General features: G+C 49.8%; 1 protein-coding gene and 1 long non-coding RNA gene across 5 annotated transcripts in view; one reads left to right on the forward strand and one right to left on the reverse strand.

Moving 5' to 3' along the window:
• Window positions 1–27575, forward strand: part of Prosap (SH3 and multiple ankyrin repeat domains prosap) — a 149014-nt gene that overhangs the window by 94615 nt on the left and 26824 nt on the right. For 2 of the 4 annotated variants that reach the window (XM_076819948.1, XM_076819949.1), the window contains 2 exons: window positions 9908–10273; window positions 13233–13250. In XM_076819948.1, coding sequence (XP_076676063.1) covers window positions 9956–10273; window positions 13233–13250 — 336 coding nt within the window. In that variant the 5' untranslated portion in view covers window positions 9908–9955. The remainder of the gene's footprint in view (window positions 1–9907; window positions 10274–13232; window positions 13251–27575) is intronic. The other 2 variants (XM_076819951.1, XM_076819952.1) reach the window with 1 other exon arrangement.
• LOC143373104 (uncharacterized) lies at window positions 1873–9878 on the reverse strand. Its single transcript, XR_013086418.1, has 3 exons — window positions 5955–9878; window positions 2407–5869; window positions 1873–2220 (listed from the first exon to the last, which is right to left on the reverse strand). It is a non-coding gene; the product is annotated as an uncharacterized LOC143373104 (long non-coding RNA).

Here is a 27575-nt window from a genome sequence, read left to right on the forward strand (position 1 = left end):
AGCCCGGGCGGCGGACCGAGGGGTTGATTCGTCGTTCGCTCTTGCTCTCGCTCCTCTCGCTCTCACCCGTCGCTCTCTCTCTCCCCCGCAGCCCAGGGGTCGTTGAACGTGGGGTAAGTGTCGGCAACCAGCATTCGTTGCGGCACGTGCTTTTCCAACCGCTGCGCGACCAAGTGCCGCTCCTCGCCTCTCGCCTCGTCTTTCGACACCCTTGCTCCTCTGCTGCTTTCTCGCCTATCTCCCTCTCCCTCTCTCTCTTTCGACCTGCTTCCTTTTATTTGCGCGCGGCCCTCCGCAGGTTGTTTTCAACCTGGAGGGTGCAACGCCGCCGCCGGGGCCCAGCCCTCGACATCCCTCGCCTGCCCTGCGCGCTTCTCCGTCCCGCGTTTCGTTTGTTTTTTTTTTTTCGGGGACACTGCTGTTGCACTCGCTGCAATTGGGCGTCGGGGCGCGCTCGATGCGACAGATACAGTTGCGAGTTGGACAAAGGGCGCGTATGAGTGGACGGAACGGATAAAGAAGGTGGAGAAGTCGGTTCTGTTGCTCTGTATCGATACTGTATCACTCGCTTCTTGCCCCGTTGCCATTTCCTTACTTTGCTAGCTATTCTCGCGGAGTGGAGTTTCGTTAGAATCCTAAGATCGGGCGATGACAGTGTGCTTCCGTGATTAGTCACTTGGGCAGGCACTCTGTACTTTGTACATAACAGCCATATTTGGTATTAAAGCGCAGCTGACGAGTAGCCGACGTAAAAGCAACATTCTTGGTGAAAGACAGTACATTCTACTGAATTGTGATCGATCCTTCAAGGTTATACGCGCGCTCGCTAGCTTCTTTCATGGAATGTGGGACATGATCTGGCACGAATACCATTATAAGATCCGAGGCGCGTTCAGCGTGGATTAATGGCCTCCCTGTCGTAACGCGTCCCGATAGCAAATAACGGCCACCATATTTCTCGGTTTAATGCACCGTTTGTCCGATCGCCTGTCCGAATATCGCGCAGGGCTCGAATGGGATCGATCGTCATCCAAGTATCAGGAGGGCTATTTATAAATGTGCTGAATGGGGTTCGATCTCCTCCGCCACTCGACACTCCCCCGACCTTCGACGTTCGACCTTGCCTCCCCTTTAACCTTTCGACTCGCCAACAGGGCGATTCGATTATTTACCGCCATTCTTCGCACCCTTGTTCGTCCCTCGTCACGTATCCCCGATATAAGTCATTTTGCGGACTGCCAAGGTTCGATTGGAAACGATGGTCGATAAAGGGCACCCTCGGCTGTCAATTTCGCTCCTTTCGCGGCGCCGTCGATACACACGCCCCGTCCCCTGCGTCGCCTCCCCCATTAATTTCAATCTCCGCGCGATAAAACATCTAGGAAAGTAAAAGCTTGAACTTGGTGTTCCTATCAACGAGTAAGGTAGTTCACCCAATGCTCGATAACTTAGTGACGAACGCGGATTCTTTTCGGTAAATTACGCTCAAAACTGAAAGAAAAGAAAAAAATTGTTTCCAATAGTCGATTTATGTATGCATTTAATAAGTAAAATTTGTAATAACACGTTTAGAGCTTTATTTCTCCTTAAAAATTGAATTTGAAAAGAAATATCGAAGGGCCCAATGACCGATAACTATTTTGACGCCGGGAGCAGTTGTCGATACCTCCATGCACTGAGTGGTCGATAATTGAAACACTAAAAAAGGGGAGGTTATGTGTAATAAGTAAGAGTTAACCCAGTCACCGATAGGTGGTTAGTCGTCAATAATTTGAATTAATATTGAGATTTTACTCGTGTTTCTAAGTACATAAAAGTATCATGAATTTCGAAATGATTTATAAATTACATTTATAAGCAAAAAAATGATGAATCCTTAATGAATAATGATGTGAAAAATGTTGTGTACTTAATGAATAATGATGAATAACTGAAGTTCAGCTGAAATATGTTTACTACCGTAAACATCAAGGAAAATTGAAAATAGAAAATTTTATAGTTTAGATCATTATAGAATGATAGCCATATGTTCGTTGCGAGTGAAGGGGTAGAGAAGATTTTCAAGGTCAACTTAAGTTTCTTGGCATAAATCCCTTTTACCCTTGAGTACAGAGTAGCATACGGAATTTTAAATGTTTTGCTCACAGCAAGTATGGAAATCCCCTTTTTAACATCTTCCACGGCTTTCTCCACACCACTGACTGTGTATACTTTATTATACTGAAAATAACAAATAATTTATTATTAATGAATGCTTATATCAGTTTACTGCTTATCTCGGTTCATGAAAATAATGTTTTTATATCTGTTAATTATCGGAAATAGGGTTATGTATATGAAATGAGAATGGTATTTCCGATAATAGAATTAAACGGGTTGATAGTTTCAAAATAATTAATATCTTACCTTTTTCTTGTTGTTCATTCTCTTCCTAAGCTCCAAGAACCTTTCTTCGCACTCAAAATAATTTATCTTTCGTCACGCGTGCCTAAAACGATATTCAGTTTTGCAGACAATATGGCTAACAATATTCGGGATATACCGAGAATCTTATTGAGCTACTTTTCTTAATTCTTTTGTTTGTAAATGCAATTTATGAATCACTTTAAAATTCACGATATTGTAGATAAAGACTCAAATATTAATTTGCAATTTTATATTTTACACAATATTGTTCAAAAACCTTATAAAATCTCAATATTAATTGAAATTATCGACGACTGGGTGCCTATCGGTGACTGGGTCAACTGCCTTAATCTGAAAGTGGAAGCTCGCAAGAACAGTGGGCACAAAGGAACAAAGACAACAAAGCGTATCGCGATTCAGCAACGGCGCTGCGGGCCCACAAAAGAGCCCCGAAATAAAGAGCAACGTGTCCCCTTCCTTCGAAGATTTTAAAAAACATCTATCGCCAGAGATTTAGCCTCTTTTGCGCGCAAAGCGCCCGCTTCACCCAGGGCTCCTTTTATCGGGAATCTTTGAGGTTCCTCCATCGATGTTTTCGCGTCGCTCGCTCGGTGAATCGCGACGAGAAAAGTTTGCGAAGGGGGTGAGTGCATCTGTGCGCCGCGGGGGAATACTCCCGAAACAGCGAATTCCCCGAAGGGCTGCACCCTTAAAGGGGAGTTATCGGCGAGCTGACGCTGGAAGACGGGAATAGGGTGGTGGCGCGTGTTATTCTTCCTCCTCCGTTCCGTAACGTCAACGACGACGACGGGCCTTCTTCCTTTTTGCCTCGACATTCATCCCTCGGAGCCGCCCCTCGCGTTCACACCACGTCGGAGATCGTTACACGTGTGTTACACGCTCCGTCGTTACCAGACTTCCTCTTTACATCCACCTTGTCTACTTTCCGCCCCTTGCAGCGCCCCCCGTCGCCACTTTCTTCGCGCCGGAAGCGGTGCGCGTTGCTCCCCGTTTTCATCAGCGAAATCATTTTGATAACCGAGCCTGATCGGCCGCGATGAGCGCGGGAACGAGCCGGTAATCGCTTGATTGAACGGTCGAGGGGAGCGCGGCGATACCTTCGCAGGAAAGGGTGTTGCGAAAGCGTAGCCTCTTCGCTGAAACATTCGCGCGATAATTCGACAAGAGATAATCGACGGAGCTCGAAACACCGCTGGGGAACGTAAACTCGATTGTATAACGTCGCCCTGCCATTGTTCTCGCGATTATAGACACGCATTTGCATCTGGCGTTATTGATGCAACAAGGAGGAACAATGCGACGACCCTCGCTGTTACGACCTAATGTTTTCCACTCGTTGATGATTGCAGTGCTAGCGCAGTGACGCTGCGTATGGGCGACACATGTCACTGCGACCCACAGTGTTACGCGTATATGGACAAAAGTCAAGAATCCGAAGTGTTTGATCCACAAATTCTTGTCTTAAAATTTTAATAAAGGAACGTAGGTTTCAACGTCACCCATAACTTCTGCTGAATTTACTAGTTTGTTGTCAAAAGTGATACTAGAATGATTCGTTACAAATTTCGGGGCATTTTTTCAAACACGTGCCATTGGGAGAATGTTTATGCTTTTCATTCGGTTTTCATAAGTTGTGTTTAATACTGTCATACCTTCAAAACTGCCGAGTCAGTTTTTTACAATACTAACAATTTGTACTAATTCTTTATGTTTCGATGGGACTTTTAAAAAGAAATACCTCCGTGATTTTTTGTATATTAATTTAGAGATCATTAAACTTTATATTAACGTCAATTTCAACTGCTCGAATTTGCACGAAACAGAAAAAATAGCCAAAATCATTATTAAGCCGTTCACCGCTCCGGCCCTTAGCATAGTCGCTGGGAATGTCTAAACATTCGCCTTTTCTAATTGTGAAGCGTTAATTTTTTAACCTTTGTCCCGAAAATCTATATGCTCCAAAGTCTAAACAATCGATTCAATTTTTCACGCATTCCCGATAAACTGATAAAAATGTTTTTCAAACAAAAGTTACTCAGTAATCGCGTGACAACAAACTGCAACCGAAAAAATTGGCAAAAACCTTTTTATTTAATAAAAAATTAACATCGCTTTAATTTTTTAACTGTAATTTTATTTTATTTTTTTCATCAATCCATGCATCTTTGTATCCTATTTTAAAAAAAACTATTAGGATACTCAGGTCGAAAGCTGATTAATTCAGAAGTTATGAGTTTTGTCCCGGCCGCCCATATACGTCGACACACTGTGCGACCTCGAGAACCGAGTTTCCCGTGTCGCGCCACGTTTCCCCTGTACTCGACTCCGTGCGCGCCTGCTGCGGGGTGATGAAGTGTCGGCAGCTTGCCCATTACACTTTTCGATCTGCTTTTTCATCCTGCGCTGCTATTCCCATGGAAACGCGGGGGAATAACTTCGGCGTGCTTCTCTGAATTCCTCGCGAGCGGAGGTAACTTCGCGAAGCTTCGGAGACGGGTATGTGCGATGCTGGAGGTAAATCGTTCGAGGAGATTGCGCGCGGCGAAGCCGAGAAGGGTGTTCGAAAGTTTCGCCGTTTCCGCTCAAGAGTCCGTTCTCGGAGGACAGAAAATTTGGGATTCCAGTGACGAGCGGTTTATCCGGTCGCTCATCTAGGATGCCCAGTGGTGTCGGGAAATTCGTTTATTCCGCGCCCGTGCATACGTGACCGTAGACCCTCTTCGACGAGATTCACGGGCAGGCGAGACGGCGACCACTCGGCCCCCGTTATTCGTCTACCTCGGGAAGCGTCGACGAGGGTGTCTTTCCAGTTGTTCCCGGCTTTTCCGTGATCTGAATACTTTGCCTACGTTGTCTCTCACTCGCTGCCTCGTCCGTTGTGTTATTTCGCGGGGCGATCTTCCTCTAACTAGATTCTCCTCCCACGTCGCAGGTGCGAGCTCTATTAGGAGCTCGCGGTGTTTCGTTAGAGCACTGGCAGACATGTTCGGCCGCCATGAAATCGAATGCTCTCCACGTGCGCTTCCACTGCTCTTTCATCAATTTCCACGGATACTCGAGACTTGAATTTTTACAGCCACGATATGTGGGCAACGAACGAGGAAGCTACTCGCGCGTGTTATGAATTTTCGGATTCTCAGAGGCCCCGAAGGGTCCTCGAAGATGCCTGGATATTTTCAAGAATTCGTAGGTACCTGTGGAACGAGGTGTTTCGGACTTGAAAGGGTTATTCTTTAGGTGACGCTAGAGGGTTGGCGTTCCTACGCAGCATAGTTGCACAGTGCACCCACGGTTGCAGAATCGAGAATGTCACGGTCGTACCTTAACCCCTCGTCGTCCTTCGGCGTTCCTCCCCCTGGTCGTCGGGCATAGTTCCACGGACAGCCTTGGATTTTTTTAATTACGCTCGAATCACCGTTAAGCACGACACTGTTAGGTGACTCTGAAATTAAGGTACGGCCACTTAAAAGCAAACCCGTAAAGCGACGCCCACGCAGCAGGTACCCGCTGCGTGGGTATGCACTTACGTGCGTCCAGGGGCGGATCGAGCGTCTCGCTTTCAATATTCTCATCGTCCTTGCATCGTTTCTCCGCGACTGCGTTTTAAAGTGGTCGCTGTCGAGACGTCGCGGCAAGTGTTTCCTAAACATCCATCGAAATAGATTAAGTACGATCTGTATTCCACTCCATTATTCCATTAATCACTGGAAACCCCACGATGCGAAGCTCCACTCATCCCTCGATTCACGCGGTACCGTTTCTCGCTTGGTACTGTTAATAATCCTTCCGTTCACGCGATATCTTTACCGCACCTAGTCTTTTGTCCTACCAGACTCCATTCACATTATTTCCAACCGCGCGAAAAGAAACCCCGTGGAACGAATGCTCCGTGTGAATTAAGGGGCGAGTGTATCGCCGAGGCCCGCGATTTCAGTGAAATAAATATATCGTTTAGGCCGATGAGCAGTCCGCTATACTTAACTCGGGCGACAAGTGATAGCGTTAAGTAGAAGAAGGCGTTGGTGCGACGCCGCAAGAGCCAGTACGGCCCTGGCCGCGCTACGCACAGGGTGGCCAGACAGAAAAATCGCGAAGGCACTCCACCGTTGAGTGCCACGAATAAGGGCCACATAAAGACGGGTCGTAAAACTATGATTTACGGCTTGTCATTGATGCGTTCGCTGTCCGTCCGTCTGTACGATCCTTCTCCTCCAGTTCATCATCGTCTTCTCCCTCTCCCCGGCTCCCTCTTATTATCTTTCTTGTACCCGTTCCTTTTGTTCCTCTTTTCGTGCACGGCCTCGCACGCAAAGATAGCGCGCTCGAGGGGCGATAATCGATTAGCCGGCCCGAGAAAAAGCGGTAGCGCGTCGGTATCGGCGGTATCGGCGCCCCTGTCCCCGCTAACCCACCGCGAAAAACTCGCGGCTGAAAAAGGAAGGGAGGCTGGCTCGATCGTGGAAATCGAGAGCGGCTCGCAACTTTTCAACGCTCGTTGAATCTGGAGCACTTTCCTCGCCCCATCGAGCTTTCTCGAGTTTCAATAGCAAATCTCTCTTCAGTTTGCGCTCCTCGCTAATCGCGCTGCTCGCCGCTGATATCGATTATGATAATCGCGGGTAACGGCGGGACGACGAAATTATTAACTCGAGGGATCACGCGACGCCCAGGAAGACACACGAGAAGCCGTCTCCGTTACGTTCCCTATTATTCTTCGTGTTCCGTCGGCGGCCGGCAGCCCGCTGACTATTTCTTCGGGAGGGGAGAAAGAGGATCCCTTCGTCGGAGGAATATTAACGCCTAAGGATGAGTGTTTCTCCGAGGCGCGAAGGATGCGACCTTGTCGCGCCACTCCTCCTGCTATTGTCCTCGAAACCGTAAGTGGTGTAGGTACACGGTGCGGTCAGTGGGTTATTTAAAGTTTTAACGCAGCCCGGAGCTGCCAGCAACACGGTTACGTTTAATGGCGTCTGCGGTTTCCCATCAAACTTCTCCCCGTGCCACCTGACGTCTCGCCCTTTCAGAGCTCCGTGGTCTATTCTCGCCGGACGCGTGAAAGAATCGTGAGTGGGATCTCCAGAGCCGCGGGTAATTGCAATCCACCGACACTCGGAGCCGATGATCCCCGTTCCTCGCCCGTTTCGGGCTAGTTGGACCGCTTTCGCATCCAAGGTGTTCGCGCTGAGGATAATATAACCTCCCTCGGGGAAGACGTTCCCTGTTGCAAGCAAGTCCCGCGGTTCAGTCTCCTTTCGCGGAAGCCAGCTGTCGCGCGTGCCGTCTGCTCCAGTAGAAGTCGTTGCCTGCAGTCTGCGGGCGTTTAAGTTTGACAGAGGAGTAATTAGGAGGGTCGGCTCGCGGTGCATCGGGTAGCTAATAGCCCGTCTACGGTTTCCAACGATATTGTTTCCTGTGGCAGTTTCCGCGCTGGTGGCTCGCCGTGAAACGAAACCTGCTGTCTAGACAATGCGCCGAGAAACGAGAAGTCGCGAGACGCTACCCTCTTCCCGTGCTTTCGTCGCGACAATGGCTGAAGTTTCCCTTCGTTCCTCGAGACAGCTGCGGCGATTGATAAATAATTATCCCCGAGCGATTGATAAATAATTGGTGCGATCCAAGCCGCAGCGGAGAATTTGGAGAGCGTACAACGGGCGGGTACCCTTCGGCTCGGTTTCTGCCGAATGTTCGCTGCGCGAACGTTACGTAATTGCAGAACGGATCGGCGGGTCGTTCGTCATCCCCGAAGATCGATCGTGCACGCACCGACGAACGTTAATCTCGTCGCGAGCGGACAACGGGCAGACGCCGAGCCTCCCCACGTTCCTATCCGCTCGAAAGTTTCGAGTGAAAGCGACTGCGCCGCTCGTTAGGACGTAAGTTATCGCTGACCGATAGTTAACCCCGGGGGTCGGAGGTCGAGTTGTAAAACGGCGAGGCGCGTTATCGCGCCGGCCGAGAGGTACGCGCGAAAACGCGCGGGGAACGCGAACGTGCCGCGTAATCTCTGCATAATCGATTCGTTGCGTGTATCCTGGTTCGCACCACTGTGCAGCCAGCATCCTCGATCACGCCTACGACGTGCTTTTCAATCCCTCGGAGGATGCAAGGGTTCTGTAGCTTATTGTAAACTGTACTTTGCGAGTGCTCGACAGATTTATTAAGGGGACTAAGAAATCGCTCGAAAATCAAGTATTTTTTTTGCGAATTAATTACAAGGAGATGAAAGCAAACACAGAGTTTTACTTTTACGCAATGTTTATTAGTATCGCGTAGAGTAAAAGAATAATTATTTTGTCTACATATCTATTTTGCAAATGGCGCCAGATGAGGTTGATTAAGTGTTTTAGAAAACGTGTCGCTGGTTTTGCCCTGTTACTGAAATTAAAAGCAAAGATACAACGGTCTTCTTTGAATATGTTTCTCCTGGAATATGTAATTTCGAAGTGGACCTCTGAAAGTAGAGTCGAACCAAAATTGTTAAAATAGCAACTACTTAGGAGAACGCAATTTGTACGATAAATGTCGATTTTCGGGGTGCACAGATGACTGTTCCTTTTTTTATCTCGGAAACTAGAGCTTTTACACTTTAAAGTTGAGGTAGACCTTAGAAAGGAATCTATTTTGAACGTGCTATCAAAATTTCAAGTCGATCTGTACCGCGGTTTTTTCACAATCAGGGCAAAACGACAGAAAAAACGCCTACGCATCAAACGATTCTAGCGCCGTCATATACATGTAAATATTATCCAAAAAAAATTTTTTTGACAGTTTATCGTATGAATAAACATTAGTCAAAAGTACTAGTCGCAATTTCTATTCATCTGTTTGTAATTAATTCACAAAAGAATACTTGATCTTCGAGCGATTTGACTGCCTAGACCCCGCGAGTTTCGATGCATATCTACGTTCTTTCTCCGTGATTAATCACAGGGGTAGTAACAATTGGCCGCGACATAAGCGTATCGAACGCTAAAAATATCGTGGAAAGTTTAAAATCGATGGTGGGGAAATACTATCATAAATCGGTCGAAATGACAGGCAAAAGTTGGTATTAAGGGTGGGTCACAGTGGGGGTGCTCGAGGTCCTGCGCCACATACGTCATTTCCAGCCATTGCGTCGAACTAATTTAAAAGGGATAGGGGGGGTGCTTGACTGGTTTCGCGGAGTCCCTGACAATTGGGGGGATACCTGTCGAATACGACTGGGTGAATGGTAGGGGAAGGACACCACACCGATTTCTCGCTTTCCCAGCCCCTTCAGTTTTGTTTGTGACCGCGACCTATGCGGGTCATAAAGTGTAACAGACTTTTACGACTTTTAGAAGTCGTGCCGGTGTCCCGACGCACTCGTAATTTCATCCTTCCTTTACCATTCCTTATTGCACTCGCACCCACCATCGATACTTTCATCCCTCCAGCTACCACGCACTCGTTTACAATAAATTGCCACTACTAACCAGCCTCCATTTCTCCATTTCAGATGTGAGCCTGTGAAGGTGGAATCCCCGAGTAGCGCGAGGTCCTCGCAATGGAGGCGGGACCGAAGCAGCAGCAGCAGCAGCAGCAACAGCAGCAATCGCAGTCGCAACAGCAGCAGCAGCAGCAGAATTCGCTGGCCGGTGGGACAGGGCAGGCTGCCAGCCAGGGCGCGAGTCCACAGGGCTGCCAGGCTCAAGGTCAGCAGAATCAAGATGCGGCTGCAACTGCGGAGGCTGGGCCGGTGGAGGAGGGAGTCCTCCTCGCCAGGGTGCACGTCCCGGAGCTATACGTGAGCAAGTGTCTTCAGTTCCCCAAGGATCAGCTCGTCTGGGACGTGAAGCAGCAATGCCTGGCGTCGTTGCCCAAGGTAAGCCCGTTCTTCCCTTATCCGTCGATTCTCTTTCGACTGCTCGCGAGGCCCTCCATTAGCGAGCCGTCCTTGAAGACGGAGACGGGCTTGGAAGAGTCGGGACCCGACCACCGTTGTGCTTCTTCTGCGGTACCTCTCGCGCTTGATCGCTCAATTAGTAGTTTCACAGTGTAATATCGTTGATCGGCATTCAAAGTGTCGGATATTAGCCGGGCACGTAGCACGCGAGTGACGAGAAAGTGCGGCCGAGTCTCTTGCGATCCGTAATCGGGGTCCACATACTCCGCGAACGTCCATTACGATCAATCGCTATCGGCCCTCGATTCGTCAGGGGTAATCGGTCGCGATTTCCGTCAAGGATTCGAGTGGGCGTTTTCAAAAGTACACACACGCGAGAGTGGCCGCTGTTGTCCGCCACTTTGTACGCTGATTTCGCGAAATTGCAGAGAACCCGGTCGGTCGCTCGGGCACCGCGCGCCCGAACAGTTCTCGCGGCAAGGCCGGATCGGGCTTCCCGACTCTTCGTGCTCTTTTTTCGTTCGGCAGCGGTAGCTGGGGCTCGCGGAAAGTCACGAAGCGCGCAGGATTAAGAGGTCTCTCGGCTGGCGAACGGCTACCGTGCGCGCCCCTTTCCAGCCTCTCGCTTTATTTATCGTGACGATGCACGCGTTGCCCGCGTCGAAATTTATAACCGCCGAAGATAATGCGAGCCCCTGCGCTGCTTCGTGGCGACGTTGGGCCCCCTAGGACATCTGGACATCGCACAACAAGTATATACATATTAGCCCGCACCGCCACTCACAACGATAACAGACACGTACACGCGTACAGTATCCCTGGACCAAATAGAACCTAGAACACACCCGCGCGGCTTCTGCTCCCTTATTTCCTCGCGACCTCCCTCCGGGATCGTCGCGCGTGTCGCCCTTTCATCCCCGCGTGCTTGCGACTTCCGGGACGAACGACAATCCCGTGATAGACTTCTATTCACCAGCTCGCATCGAAGACTCTCCTCTCCGTGTCTATTCGGATGCAAAAATTGCTACTCCGCTGTTGGGCACCTTTCGCGAGTGAAAGGACGCGTGCGAATTAACTCGTCGGTGCTCAGATTGCACGCAAAATCTCCTGCTACAATTAAAATTGGCGAGAGTTATGTCTGTCTAAATTGTCTGAAAGGTACCTTTTCCTTCTACAAAAGGAGGCGATCTTCTCCGAGCTTTTACCTACCGTTTCGACCGGTTCTATCGACTCTGTCGCTTTCCTCGACATCCTCCAGCCTTAGAGCAGCCCGTACCTAGACCTTTTGTTCTCGGAACGAGTTCGATGACGAACGATTAAGGACTGTTGGAGGGAGCTTCGGATCTCGTGCTCGTGCCGCTGCGAACCGTGCGCAAAATGCTCGGGTATTCGCACGCACGGTACGCGGCGTGCAACCGTAACCGACTTACCGCTGCCACGGATACGTTCACCTGCATTCCGCGCGGACTTTCGCCTTTATTGATAATTGGCTACCCTGTTAATCGGCCGCTGCACGTGCTCGCCCTCTGTAACGCCTGCGGGACCAGTGGCCGTGCTCGCGAAAAATGCGAAATGGGAAAATTCATCCTCTACCGGCTAACCCTCTACTTTGTCGCTTCAACTCGGAAATGCGGACCCTATGGGATTGCTCGCGTGCATTCGAGCGTAAGGAAACGATTCTCTCTAGCATAGCGCTCGCTAACAGCGGCAAGAAACGGTCAATTAACGTAGAACCGCAAACCAACCCTGCCGATGTGAGAACTAACACTAATGCCCAGCGGAAACAGAGATATTATCGAAATCACCGGTCTACTTCAACAGGGTTGGTCGGATATTCAGATTTCCCGTGTCGTGTCTATAAATGCGTAGAAGCGCATAATTCTGTCAGCGTCTTTGGACAGCTATCCGCAGGGGTTGAAACGGTTCCGAAAATAACTGTTCGGTTCTGACTGAAATAGTTATGAAAAACCGATATTCTGAATAACTGTTATACGGAACAAAAATTTCCATAACAGTTACGTATCGATTTTATAACAGTAATGTACGTATCGGTTCCGAGAGTTGACTGTATAATCGGTATATCACCCTTTTTTCACCCCTACCTAACGCTTTCAAAATTAGTTCGTTCCTTATAATTGTTTCGAGAACCGAACCAAAATTTCTGGCTATATTGATTTCGACTACGGTTCTACAGAACCGATGTTATATCGGTTCCATAACAGTTAGGTATCGATTTTATAACAGTAATGTACGTATCGGTTCCGAGAGTTGACTGTATAATCGGTATATCACCTTTTTTTCACTCCTACCTAACGCTTTCAAAATTAGTTCGTTCCTTATAATTGTTTGGAGAACCGAGACTGATATCACAATCGCTTTCAACCCCCGGTTATCAACAATATCATCGAACGAGTTCCGAGGGATTCCCGCGGCGAGATCACACACGCACGAACACTGTACGCGCACACGTTCACGCTGTACACGACAGTACACGGATAGAAATATAGATACATATGTACGTGTAAGGAGATATACACTATACGTATGCATACACGCTAGATATATGACATTATAATTAGTACCTGCGCACAGGCGACACGCGAGTGTCCCACAATTTAATCGTGTACATTTATCTGACCTGTGGTGTTGTTGTTGTTGTTGTTGTTTTTGCTTTTGCCTCACTTGCACGGGGCGTGCGAATACACTACACCCGCCACCACCACCAACCACCACTTCACCTGTGCTACCGTCTTGTTGGGGCCCGGCCTCTTCGAACGCACCCCCGTACTGCGTGACACCCACGCGCGACTCGGCCCGACAATCTCGAATACGTGTACAAAAAATCGCGCCCTCGGGGGCCCGACCTTCACCCTCCACCTCCGGTGTGTTGCGTCGCGGATATACCACCGCTTCTCCACCCCTTCCGGGCGTCCCGCAGGTGGCCACTTGGTACAGGGTACGTCTTCACTATTACTAATAGCATGCATCCAAAACCACCCCCCATTTATGCAACCCAGCCCCCACTGTTTTCGCCGATTCTCAGCGCCCGTTTCTTCTTTCGTTCTTTTACTTTCCCCTGCGAGCGAGACTCTTGTGCATGGCGAGGCGAGGAACGCTCCAACCACCCTACCCCGTTCGATTGCAACCCCTAGACTCTCGTTATCCTAGTCTCTTACTGCCGCCGGACGTTGCTGTCTCCTCCTGCTCGTCGCGAGTGCGCCGCGCAACAGGGGAACGAAGGGAAAATCTGTCGCTTTTTATTAGAGAGCAAGGGGTGGAGGGTAGTCTGTGAGTAGTGGTAGCTCGTAGAAGGGGAACGTCGGTGACAACATTTTCTCCCCTTTTTTCCTTCGCGGTAGGTAAGGTGACCTTTTTTTTCTTGGGCTTTCCGGGGACGAGAGATATTTTTTTACGGACCACTTCTACTAACTGTAGATTCCTTTGCAATCTTGCCGGATTAGTAGAATTTCCGGCTTCGTATTGATTATTTTGTTAACTTTAAAGAAGAAATATAGAGTCCGCGGCTATTACCGAAAATCGGGGACAAATAAAGTTTACCTTAAATTCAGAATTGGGGACGAAGTCGGGGACAAAAATTGCCGGGGACACAAATCGAGATCCATGGACTGTCCCCGGAAATTTGGGACGAACGGTCGCCTTAATCGTCAGTGTGACGTCATGCTCGCCCGAGATAGAAGGTTCCCCAGGAGGGAACGCGCTTGTAGAGGATTGGGATTGTTTCGCGAGCGATCGATTCGCGGTGAACGGGGACGAGCGCTTTAATTAGCCACGGGGATCTTCTCGAATCGATGACTCCGTCCTTGCGACGCGACCGTAGACCAACGAGGCTAGAGTTATTTCCAGCTCGGTTTGCATGTACTTATAGCAGCTCCTGCCTTTCAGCGCTCAAGTACCATAGAAGATAAGTGCATGTATCGGTTAAGCATACAACTGTACCTTTTGCTGACCCCCACACACCCCCCGTGGTTCACGTTCAAGGGTGATGCGAATACGTTCCCAAGGCCGCGCAACCACGCAGTTTCCTTCCAGCGGAGCTTACGATCTATCTGTTGTTCCGCCTCCCCCCCCCCCACCTAGATGCACGTCGAACGCTATTTTCCTAAGGTTTCAACTCTCGCTTGTAATCTGTTGCTCCCCCGATTCCAGATGAAAGCTCAACGACCGCGGCTGCTAAGCTTCGAAAAATCATCGACCCAATTTCCCCGATTACCCCGTGAGCCCCCTGTCGGCGGGTTTACGCTGCGACTCCGAGGAGCTTCTCTCATCGAGGCCCGTGACTCGCGCCGATGACTTTCGCTTTCAGCTGGAAGAAACCGTGCGACTGTCGGATCGAGTGTCGCGCGACGAATCGATCTGGCTGCTCCCCGATTTTCCAGGCCGGACACCGACCGGATCGCGGGCAGTACTTTCGAGTTTTCAGCTCGATCGAGCGCTGGTCGAAGCTAGCGTTACGCGAGATTACGCAACGGTCGATCCCTCGCGAGGGAAAGCGGCGCTTGTCTTCGCGGATTAAATACCAAAAGTCATCGAACACTGCCGCGAAGTAGACTCGATCGACACCCGATCTGTCGCCTGCTTCTCCGCTGCAAGTTCCGGGAAACTGTCACGCGTTTCTCGCTAACTACCGCGAGTTTGTTCATCGCGCTCTTAATCTGATTTCCCGCGATGTTGTCATCGGCTGGATGGGTTGAATCATTCGTCCGTCGATGATTCGAGGCAGTAGCAGCGAGGATACGACGAGACAGGAAAATGAAGCAACGCTCGATCGAGTTGCGTAGGTTCTGGATGGTTCGCTCTCGCTGAATGTTCGATTCGAAATGGGAAACAGGTCGCCAGGCGATATTTTCCTGATCCACGCGCCGATAAGAAGCCGCCCCGCGCGATAATCTTCGTACGTGCCTTCTCTGAAAAGCGTTGCGCGCCACGATGCCAGATAGCATCGGAGATGGAATTGCCGGGCGGTGGTGCTGGAAACACACGCACGCGGAAATCGATACTCGTGTAAACGCGCTCTGTCGTTCAATTTCATCGGACTAGCTCGCTGGCGATTAGAACCCTCGATGGGACACGGAAGACGATTCCTGCTTGCGCGCAAACGGCGTGTGTCGGATCGAATGGGAAGCTCGGAGGTTAATTTTCTGATAGAGAAACCGTAACGCGACAGTGATAACGAATGCGTCAGACACGTAGAGTGCCTCCGTGACGCGTAATTAGTATCGCGCGAGAGTAATTGTACAGAGGATACTGTGGCGTCATCGGCGGGGACTCTATGGATATCGCGAGGTCCTTATCGTTGCACCATAGACCGCGCAATCGTAGCGACCAGGTACCTAGATATCTTCGTAGCGGAACCGACGACCGCACATTACGGGGGTACCGATATGTGTACCGCAGGTAGCGGTGGGAACAATGCCGAATCGATAGTGCTAGTAGCAGATAATGAAGCATGGTTTTATAGCAGGCAGTATTAGTTATGTGGATAGCGAGCAGAATTTGCATACGTGTCGAAATCTCAGGGGCTCTTTGCGTCAGTGTTTGGTACAGATAGTCTCGATACAAATACCGATCGATTCCCGTTTTGTATGAACCCAGAATGGGTGTTTATAAAAATGAGGAGCATTTTTTAAGGACCGGTTCTACTCGCCAAAATAATAAAAGTAGTTGGTATACGCATCAGTCGGTTGTCTTTTACTAAGTAGGCATTCCGAGCCGGATGTTTTACGGAATATAAAAGTACAACTGCAAAACTGAGCTTTATCGGAGGTAAGCGTGTGCCAGCTTCTCTTATTATTTTGGTGAGTAGAACCGATCCCGAAAAAATGTCCCATATTTTTATAAACACCCTGTATACTGCGAACACACACGAATATTCGACGTTCGCCGAATGCCAAATAGATATGTGATTGTGCCTTTACAAATTTATCGAATCTAGCGAATGAGAAATGATAAAACGCAGTAGTGGAAGACCGTCTGACTCAATCTGGCCAACTCTACTTATCCTCGCACCAAACACGCTGCGTGTTTGTTCTCCGCGAGCCTGCTTAGTTTGGCAATTCATTTTGATAAACTAAAGCCAACTAAAGCCTTGCTGATTGGGTTGATTGTATTTGTAATACCACGGATATCTACCAAGTATATCCGGTTAATACAGTGATTGATCAGTGCCCGTACTAAAAGCGGCGATATGAAAAATTCACACCGAGATTTCGATATCTGTCGGCTCTTTCTGCTAAGTGCTTTCGTATCGAATTCCTCGAATATCACAGCCGTGTATCGTATCATTTCCATCATTTACCGCGGATGTATCCCGGAGAGGATCTCGGGGCGGATAAATTCATCGCAACGCCACGGGTTCCACGGTTCTCTCGGGCCACGAATAGATCCTCGTGGGCGTACGATCATTGTGATCCGCGATCGTGAACCGGGATCATCCTTCACTTCCGATAGGATCGTCTTTTCCCTCGCTTTATCGCGTCGTTCGCTCGGCCCTCTCCGCCGAGCTTGGCTTCCCCTCGCGCGTCTCCAGCGCGAGCGAACGCTCGCTTCGGTTATCACTCGCGGGGTCCTCAGAAATATGTAAACTGGAGGGAATTCCGTGATATATTATACTGTCTATTATGCGCGGAGGGAAGGTCTTTGTGCTTTCGCTCAGTGTCTGACTATAAATGGAATTTCTACTTGAGCAGAATAGAAAGCAGCATTTCCCATTCCGTGTAACTCGTATTTACTTTCGTCGTCTCGAAATCGTCTTTAGTTCTCCGCATGGAAGCAAGTTAAAGGTCCAAAGCGGAAGATCCGCTCGCGAGGCATCGCCCGGAGTCTCGTGAGCTCCCGGGAGATAGAACAGCGCGGAGAGTGATCGCAGGATCGGAGAAATAAAGAAGCGGTGTTGGACGCTGCGGGAGGGCACGGCGAATCTCTCGATCTCCCGATCCCTCGATGCGAGAAAAATCGTGGTAGTACGCCGGGATACGTTCGCTTCCAATGGGCACCGACCGAGATGCGATCGAACGTATCGTAAGTTTTCGTACGCGGTCCTGTGTAATTGAATGAGGGCCACTTCCGGGGATCGTGACCGATCCGAGGGATCGCGATACGGCGGGATAAGCGAGCTTGCAGCCTGATCGACGACGGTAGCTTGAAATTTAAAGTGGCGCAGCCGAGGCGGTCTAAAAGGGCCGCGGGGTTCAAATGGATATCGACCGCCGCACGCTTCTTCGTCGTTCGGTTGACACGTCCGCAAATGAGACGCCGCTTTCTTGGGCCGTAAAGGATTAAGAGAAATCGTTGGCCGGCTCGGCGAATTGCGCAACAGTCGATGGTACGAGCCGAAATGGGAAAAAAGGAGAAGAAGGACGCGACAGTGGACGGAGAGCGAGAGAGAGAGAGAGAGAGAGCGCAGCAGCCGCCCGTAGCGTATGCGGTCGAGGGGCTGTGAAACGTTTCCCGATCGATTTGCAGCAATGAATACAGCGGTGGGTTGGTCGAGTGGTTTATTGAACGATTCCGCGAACGGGCACGAAGCGCGATCGGTACGCGGCTCGCACGTGCGTGTAGATGCGTGCGTGGAAAACGATGACACGAGGGACGGGGCGAAACGGGGCCCCGGGACTCTGGGCCACGGCGATCGCTGCGTAAAGAGAGACAAGACCAGAGGAGCCGAGAGGAGAGGGAGGGGCAAACGACCAGCTCGTGACTCCACTGTCAGGATCAACAAATCCTCCCGCCGTGGACGCGGAACAAATGCAGGCGAGTTGTTGATCGCGTACGATCCAGCCGAGCTATTTATACCGGGGCTAGTCGACGCTCCCGAGACTCGTCCGAGGGAGTAGATCGAATGGAGATCGATGGGCCCGCTTTTCGCAAGTGCAGCGCAACTGGAACTATGTCGCGCAGCTGGACTATCAAAGGAAAACACGAAATCGGAGTAGTCGGCGAAAAGGAGGGTGCAGGGTTCCGCGAACTAATCAACAGTGTCCCATAAGGAAATGGCCACGCAGGGACGCGAATCTCCCCCTGGAACTTGCTTGAAATATTCATCCCCCTCGCTATTGTTACCCGAGATACGTCAGCGGAGGCCCCGAGGTGTTCCCGAGCCCGCCACTTGCACTCCCAAACGAGCGTATTCTTAGCCGTTGGCCGTTGAAAGGAAGCCGAATTACGTTCGGCTGTCAACCGCGTAATTACTTTCTCAGAATTGCGCCCCCGCTCGATAATCCTTCCACGTGGAAGTAATCAGCTCTAATGCGGCCCCGGATCTTCGGGCACGTCCGAGAGGCATCGCTGGAACACCGCGCACCCCTTTAAGTACCGACATTTTTCTCAGACCTCCGATATCGACTCGAAATCGACGTGCAGCGGAGGAGAAGGCATCGTTATAAATGGCTGCGGAGTTTTTTTCGGTGCGCGCGTAAGTTCGTCCGTTTTACTCGTCCGGGGCCGTGCAGCAGTAGCCGGCAACTGCAGCAGCCTTTTACCCGGGGCTCTCCAAGTGCAATCTCGTATTCATGAATTCCTTGTACACAGCCCCTCTTGCCTTCCCCCGTCTCCGCCTTCTTTCTCCGCCCGCGCTCCTTCCCTCGCCTCCCTCCCCTCGCCGCCTCTCCTCCCTTTTCTTCTCCTCTGTTGCCCTTCCGCCACTCTAACAATCCCATACGCGTCGCTCCGCAGTCTGGGGACCCAAGAGAATCGTTCGGTGCTCCTGCACTCTCCGCAGCTGAAAAAGACACGCTTCCGCTCGAAATTCCGCCTTTTCGAGGATTCTCTTCAGAGTTGCCTCTTATCGTGCTGAATTATCGAGAGCAAGGCTAACCCCTTTCCTCGTCCTTTCGGCGCATCGGCATCAAGGTGCAGAATGCGAGAGGCCCTCGCTGAGAGCCGCTGCGCGTTTATCTCGACGCGATGCTGCAAGTCTAGGCCACTCAGGATTCGCGACCGTAACAATAATTCCGCTGTTTAGCCCTCCATTGAGTGTCCCTATCGCGATCTCCTCCGCGTTCCACCTTCCTCCTCGCGGCGCATCGGTGCCCGCGCGGAAATGTGGCCGCGCGGCGAGATCCTGAAATTGGAGGCCGTAAATCGACGGAGGAAAGTCGGAATTCAAATAGATTTCGCTGTAGCTTTCGGGAAAGAGGCTGGACGGAACGCGGAAAGCTCTCCAGCCTCCCAAGCGGGGCGGACGTTTTTCCGCGCAGGATGGTACCGATAAGTTCGATCGCCGAGTCGTGTAGCCGCTCGAGCATTCACCTAGGGCAGCTCTAATACGATAAGTGAGCTTCCTCTCTCTCTCTCTCTCTCCCAGCTCTCCAAGTGTTTCTTGCGGTCGCCGGTATCTAGCGAGTCCCGGGGAAACACCGTCACGCGTCGATCGAAAAACCCAGCCTCCTTCCTCGCGAAACCGCGGCAACCAGAGCCCAGAGCAATCCAGCGGATAACAAAATCCGTAATGGGTGTCCTTAATTATCGCGGCCCGGGTAACAAGTGTTCGTGCATCGATTCGAAAAACCTTCGGGGTATTTCATCGACAATGGAAGGGCTCGTTGGATCTCATACTCGGCAACCGTTGACTCTGGCCTTGAAGGGTCTAGCCGGGTAAGCGTAGGGAAAACGACCCCAGCACCAATTCTAGTATTTATGTAAGTACATATAATAATTCTCTTTGCCTAAAAAAAAACACTGAGTGAGATTGCAGATCTATACGGTGATATGGGGATAACAACCTTAAACTTTGCCATTTTTTTTCTCTCAACAACTACTTAAGATGTTTGAATGCTTCGAAATGCACGCAGTAGGAACTTTTTAGCTCTACCGCATATATTTATTTCCAAATTGCAGATGAATCATTAAGGATGGAACCGAAGGAATTAATATTTTGGAGGCCAAACTCTGCGCTGGGGTTGTTTCCCCCATTTTAGTTGGTTATGAGAATTTACTTAAAGAATAATATTCAATTTTCCTTTCTCTTTGCAACGCTCTCGAATTACTTCAGTCGTGGTTATATTAATCTCATTTTTCCATTTTCTTTGAGGGGTGCCATGGCCGTTGCCTCCCCCTCCCCTCTGGGTGCACTGCGAGAGTCACGTGTAAAATTAATTAGCCGCTTTGATCTCTCTGCTTCCCTCCACGTTTTCGCCACTTTTCCGCCCGCTCGATTGTCGAGCGGCTCCTGGCGCGGAAGAAAATGGACGCTAACGCGGATGGTCCCGCGTGACACGTAATCGATACTATTAATTAGCAAGCCTGCGTTAGTCGCGTCGGAAAGGGAATAAATGGAAGAGCGTGTTCCCCATCGGGGTCACAGGCCTGGATGTCGGTTCGTTAAAGCGCCGCGGAAACGGGAGCCGCCGCGTCGCGTATTTTTCCAGGCTCTTATCGATAGAGGTACGGCGAGTGAAGCCGGTTCGCGGCGCGGGGTCGCTTCAGTCCGACGCCCGAAACGGAGGGCGAGTGGGTGGCGGTTTTCAGGCAGTTACCCGGCCGGAAAACGGCTCGAGTGCCACTTTCCCTGAAAGCGCACTCGTCGGCCTGGCGACACGCGCGCGTCTTCGTCTGCCTGCAGCCGTTTGCGACCCGCGACGCGACGAAAAATGAGAAAATCGAGTCTCGCTGCTCGAAGGGGATGCAGAAACAACGGGCAATTTTCGAGCCATTTGAAATCAGTTTCGTTTGGTAGTCGACGGGGAATTCCGCGACAAAATGCTGCGAATCGACTGGCAATATCCGGTAATTTGCAGGCAGGGAGAGTCTCCTTGTCGCGTGGCGACGCGTGCTGCAGTTCATCGATGTAATTTCCAGCTCGATTAGCGAACGCCTCGATTTCGCGGGCAGAAGGTAGACGGGAACGAACCTGCCGATTGGCTTCGACGAAGTAGCTAACCTGGCTTGATTAAAATCGACGAGGGGGTGGCCTCCATTTCCTGAATTTCGCTGGGGTACTGGGGGATCTGTCCTCGAGCATTTCGCATCGTTCGATGGTACAGAATGCTTCTCAATTGCGGGTAGGAAGTTTTGCTTTAGAGTAGAGCTGTTACTTTTTTACCTATCCGGACATTACCCGGGGTAACTTCAAGCAATTGAATATAGTATTGAGCCTAATGAATAAAGTGTAAGCAATTGCTTTGGCTAATAAGGAATTGCTTAGTTTTTATTCATCAGGCCCATTGTCTGTGATTGTCTGTGGTATAGTCTGATGTTAGCCGAAAATGATCGAACGATACCACGTTCAATGGCTTGAAGTTAATCCTGGTAGCCGGGTACCCGACGGGTCAAAAAGTAATTTTTTTTCTTATTGATAAACGGGGATAGGTCTTCATTAGTATACATAGTTGGTATCACAGTTCTGATGGACAAATCACAAGTTTTGTAAGTTACTGTGAACCGAATTTCTAAAGCTGTTTATATTAACACCAAATAAGTCCATGCCAGCAGAATATGAGTTCGCTACACTACATATGCGGTTTACAGGGTCAGAGTTGACCATTGAAGAGATATACTACTGGGGGTGATAAGTACGTGTAAATCTAAACGATCTATGGGAAGCATAGAAGTAATAGCTCTACTTTAGAGCTCTGGGAATGGATAGTCCTCGAAGAGTATTCTTATTAGAGATCGATAAGTAGCTCCTGTTACAGATTACTCTTCGTCGAATTCGCTGTTCGTGGATCGGCCGATCGATCGGCGACCGTCGTCGCGTGGCGATCGATTCGCCCCGGAATTGATTGGCAATTAACGAGGTAGCCGGTCGTTTCCACGATCGAGAAGATTGAGTTACCCGGGGGAACTGGATTCTCGAGGAGAACGACCCGTCGCGAAGATTCGATATTACCTTAATCGGACTTGAAATTGCGCGGCCACGAGGTAAGGGGTGCGAGATGGACTGGCCAGCTACGAAACAGGCGAATCGGTTGGTTCCGCCACGCTCCGTCCCGGGCGTCCACGTGGAAGCCAATTAACCGTCGATCGATGGATCCACGGCGGAATGAGCGATTCGTCAACGAAGAGGGAAAACGCTGACGCGTGGAACGTCGCCCCGCGGAAGCGAGCCTCCGTGTTAAGCGATAACGAAGTAACGCGACGAATCGCGGCAATTAGCCTCGAGGATAATTAACGGAGATTAGTCACCGCCACGGCGATAACACGTTCGCGGATCGAAAGTCGCGTTATTCTCCTCGTTATTCCTCGTCGCGCATACCACAGAGGATCGAGAGTGGGTCGCGGAAAACCGTTTAGAGGTGTGAAATTCAATTTCCTGGCGGGAGCACGGGGCGCGCAAAGCTCCGGCTTGAAAGGAACGCCTGTCTCACGAGCCTTGGCCGAGACCCCTAGAGACTTCTATTTATAAACCGGACCCATTATTACCCCATCGGGGACATAGAAATTAACGCGAGAAATTAACCTCGGTCGCGGCGAGCCGTGAGGAAGTCGATGATAGATGAAACGTGGTTAGAAGCCGGACGAGCGGCGAATAAGGACGAAAGAAGTCCATGACTTATAGTCCTCTGTATATCAAGGGGGGGAAGGCTGGCGCGGTGGATGAAGGAAAAGGGAGAGAGCACCTTCTGTTCTTTAATATTAAACGTTAAACCATCGGCGACCTTTCAACAGTTGACAGAGCCCGCGGTTTATTGTCGATGTACCTGTCGAAGGGTCGATGCTGGCAGTCGTTGCCCCGCGCGATGGAAACGTCTCAATTCAGTTTTACGTCACACCCTCGGCCCTCCTTAGCGGCCGTTTTTGCGCGATTAAGGAAATCAGCGAGGGTTTTTTCGCGCGGCGATTCGCCGGAAGGAGGACTCGGGTAATCGTGGGTAAACGTAGCGGCCAGGACTCTTGGAAACCGGATGACAAAGGCGGAACCAGTTCTAATAACCTGTCTCGGTACGGACAAAAAGCGACGACCAGCTTAAGAATCGATAGAGCCTCTAAACGACCCTCCCTTGCTCCGTCGATGATCGATCTTCTTGGAAGAATAGATTCTCTTTTTCCCCTTCTCTTTTCCCCGTATAGTTTCGATTATATCAACGAAAAATGGCTTCATGGTTATCACTAATGGCCGTTTCTCGTTGATAGAATCGAAACTATACAATGGAAAAAAATCCCCCCGTCGTTCAGTAGATTTTTATATAAAAAATAAGCCCACAAAATTTCAGAAAGATTGGCGCAGTAGTTTTTGAGATATCGCGCTCGCCGTTTTTAAAAAGGCTTCTTGGATTTCGTTGTATTTTTATTATAAACGGAAATATTTTTCTACAAAAAAATTACCAAACGTTCTTTGAAGGTAGCTCTTTCAAATTCAAAAAGTTCTGCAAAAATATATGCTTCCGCTTTTCAAGAAAAAAAACTCACAAACATTCGCCTCTTTTCGGCCTCCCGACTAGGTATAACCCTTTAATCTTGGAACACTAAAGCGTGTCCGTTTTGCCCGAGATAGGGGATGCAAATTCGCTAATGGTCCACCGAGTTCACTGTCCGCGTGGTTCCTTTCATCCCACCGCAAAGGAACCACTCGTCGCCATTTAGTCCCAGCGAGATTCCGCATTTTCGCTTTCATCGCTGGCACGGAAAATTTGAAAAACAATCCTGGCGGCGCGAGGGAAACAGCCGCGGCCGAGCAAAAAAAAGTCCTAGAGACGAATGTGGAAACCGGAACTGGCCAGGAACTGCGGGGACCCCAGGGCGAAAGTAAAACGCTCCGAAGAGGGCCCCGAGGGCGTTTCCAAGCTGGATAATCCCGATGCCGCGGAAACCCATAATTCCTGTAATAAGGTCATTATCGTGTGACCCGGGACTGGACCGGCCGGGACCGAGGCACGAATCCACCAACACACGCTCCCTGCCGGTTTCTTCGCCTGCATAAATACAGATTTCCATTTATACCTCGCCGTCTGCGTTATATCGCGCGTGCGTGTGCAAGTGTTACACCAACTCGCGGCTGATACCGCGGACAGTGGCGTAACGCTCGAATCCGGGTCACACCTTCCAGAGGAGCAGCCCGCGGAGCGGCTCGAAAATTAGGCTGCAGGATTTCCCGGGGGAAGCATTCCACTGATTGTGCATCTGGCCTGCGAGACTTGGCCAGAAAACGAGATCCGCGTTGCAAGTTCAGCTGTGATGGAGTTCGAATTATGGGATTTGCTAGTAATGACAGTCCCGATGGGCGACGGAGAGGCGTGGGGGTGTTCGGGAAATTCGTTTCGAAACGGCAAACACCGGCGTGGATCAACAGATAAAGCAAACACTATCGAGCCGCGCGACGAGCGCGTGGCAGATTCACACGCTCGACAAACTGTTGTGACGACGGCGAGGCCAAGGTGGCCCAATTGAGGATGCGACCCCTTGTTACCCTATCGCCACTCAAATTTCCCCTTTCTGCTGGAATTTTACTACCGCACCACTCGCTGGACTTCGCACGAAGATCGAGCGACTCGTCATCGCCTCCGGATTACTCGATCGAGTTCCTAGCCCCTTCCCTCCCTTCAGATCGGTCTGTTCCGATGGTTACGCCACTGCGACTGGAGGAGGACGACGGTGTATAAATGTCTAGACGCACACAGGCCCGTGAGCATCGGTACACGCGAGAGAAGCCCGGCATAGCATCGACTGTCCATAGCCACCTAAGCAGATTCTGTCCCCAAGGTACGAACGGCGAGGATTCGTGGCGTTCAATTTGCATTCTAAAGTCCTGGCGATGCAGAAAGAAGAGAGGAGCCCCTCGGCCACTATCCTCGGCTCCTCTCGGCGTTGGCGCGCGCCGGACACCGGATCTCCTTGCCCTTTCTTCCTCTCACCGTCGCTGGCCACCGTTGCGTCCCTTTATCGCTGGCGCGGGGTGTGCGAACGGGTTGCTGAGGAACTTTAGGGGCCGCTGTTGGCCGACGCAACCGAACAAATCTCGCTGGCCATAGATAAACTCCGCTGTCAGGCTTCGCTTAAACCGAGGAGGATCCCCCGCGGACGGACAGTCATCCACGGTCGATAAGTCGCCCGCTCGATACCTGTTGAGCAGACACGCGCGGGCTGCGCTCTGCACGGGCGCGGTCACGTTGTAGAAGTTGCCGAGATATCGCAGAAAAACGGAAAGGAAATCGATTGTTACGCGAGGCACGCGTAATTGGGAGTGGATCCCTTCGGCGGGGGGAGAGCAAAGTAGAGGTGTACCGCGTCCTTCCTGCCGCGCTCGTCCTTTTTCGAGTCGCTACGCGATTATCCATCCGTAGAATGAGTTGCACCGATTGACCGTCATTTTCCGCGCAATTTGTAGCCAGTTGCTGGATGCCCGAGCGGTCACGGTTGTCCGGCCGCGAGCGGAGCAGAGGGGGCGGGCACGGGGACCGAGACGGAAAAGAGCGGTCATTATTGATTCTTTATTAAATGTCCGCGGAGAGCTCGCGGATAGGTTGCATCTGCGTGACAGGCGGGGCGAATGTCACGTCGGTCCGGTTACTGATAAAGCTTTCGAATCAGTTGCATCAGCGGATTCCTGAAAATCGACACGGGCCAGGCCAGTTTTGAATAAAACATTCGCCGCGGGAACGCGTCGCGCGATCGTGACGCAATCGGTGGCGCAATTCCACGCGGCTGCATTATGCGCGAACACGCGGCCGGGGATAATTTCCGAACTCGCTTTCATTGCCAGCGCGCGTGCTCCTGAAACGCAAGTCGCGCGTAACACCGGCCGCCGCCGCGGTAATAGCTTCATCCTGGCCCTCCTCGCGGCCTTATCCTTTACAAAAGAGCGAGGGGATATCCCACTTTCCATGTATCGAGGCACATTGGAAAATATTGACACAATTCGGAGCTGCTCGTTTTCAAAGAGATTAGTCTAAAGCCAATCTTATCTGCCCCCGTCGCTTAAATCGCGGGTAAATTCAGTGATAACGGCAAACGAAGCGAACAACACCTCTGGTGATAATGAAGTGTCTTGACAATTACGTTCTCTGGTAAAAACTCGCACAAGGACGCTCTATCTCTCTGAGTGAGCTGTGCGTGGTCCCCAGAATCATTCACAGAAGATCGAGCTTAATCGAGGAAATCGCAGTAGAGGAGAGTTGCCAATATCGCACTGGTCACCTAAATCATACCTCATCAATTTGATGATAAGAATATCAAGTAAATGCGAAATTGGAAATAGAAACTAAACCTTTCGAGCTTACGCGCTATAAACATTTTTAAAAAATTGGGTACCTATGATTGATGTAACTTTTTACCAGTTTATTTTAGCTGATGATAATCAAACATTGCAGTTTTATCCTGTGTTTTTGTATTTTTCTAAAAGCGGGTTTATTGTAGAAAATTTTACATTCATTTTATATTGGGTAAAGTAGCCGAATATGAGAGCCATTTCTTAAAAACATCGCAACTCTTGACTCAGGACACTTTTATTAAAATTCGATACACGTTTTAAAATTAGAATATGCGTTCTTTAACAACCTACTGGAAAGTACTATAACAAAAATTCGGTTTCTTCATAATAAAATAAAAACGAAAGTCATTCAAATACGCGGATGAAAAAATGGGTTCCTAATATGAGACCCAGTTTATTTTCTCCTGAAACTTATTTTTTCTTTCTTTTTTTATAAAGTCGGCATGTAAAATCTATTTCTCCACTACCGAAGTCTTCGTGGGCCCACCGCGTCCATCGTAACATTTTTTACGAACACTTAACTCATTGTTCATCTAGCACATCTGCAGGATAAAGTCCTGTGCAAAACAAGCATTCTGTATCATAATTTTCTTTCTTAATCACTTTCATCGTTCAGAACAATTTCTTCTTCACTCTCATCAGTAGAACTTTCACGGATCTCATATTTCGAAACAATAACATGATAACTACTAAGTATCTTCGAAGTTAAGTCCTCATCATTTAATGATATACAACTAGTAAGCCTTAAACTCCATTGCCAGCACTATACAACAGCATTTGTGAAAATCATTATACATTTACCACTTTAGAGGCATTTGTAAGTTAATCGAACCACTTGAGAAACTTTCTACAACGTATATCAGAAATATATGCTTGCTCAAGACGCTCAATTGATTACAATGCCACTGCACGGACAAAGCAACTAATACACGATTAGTCAGTAAAGGAATAGCATCGCTATGACATTCAAGAGTTCTGTAGCGGAGACAAACTGAGGTGTCATATTAGTACCAGCTTAAAGTACCCGGCGTTGCTTGGGTAAAACTTTGATTACCACATAGTATCAAGGGGGTGAAATAGGGGGAAGGGGAGGGATGTCCAGATTTCATGGTAGCCTAT

Source organism: Andrena cerasifolii, chromosome 9, assembly GCF_050908995.1.
Source record: "Andrena cerasifolii isolate SP2316 chromosome 9, iyAndCera1_principal, whole genome shotgun sequence".
NCBI lineage: Eukaryota > Metazoa > Arthropoda > Insecta > Hymenoptera > Andrenidae > Andrena > Andrena cerasifolii.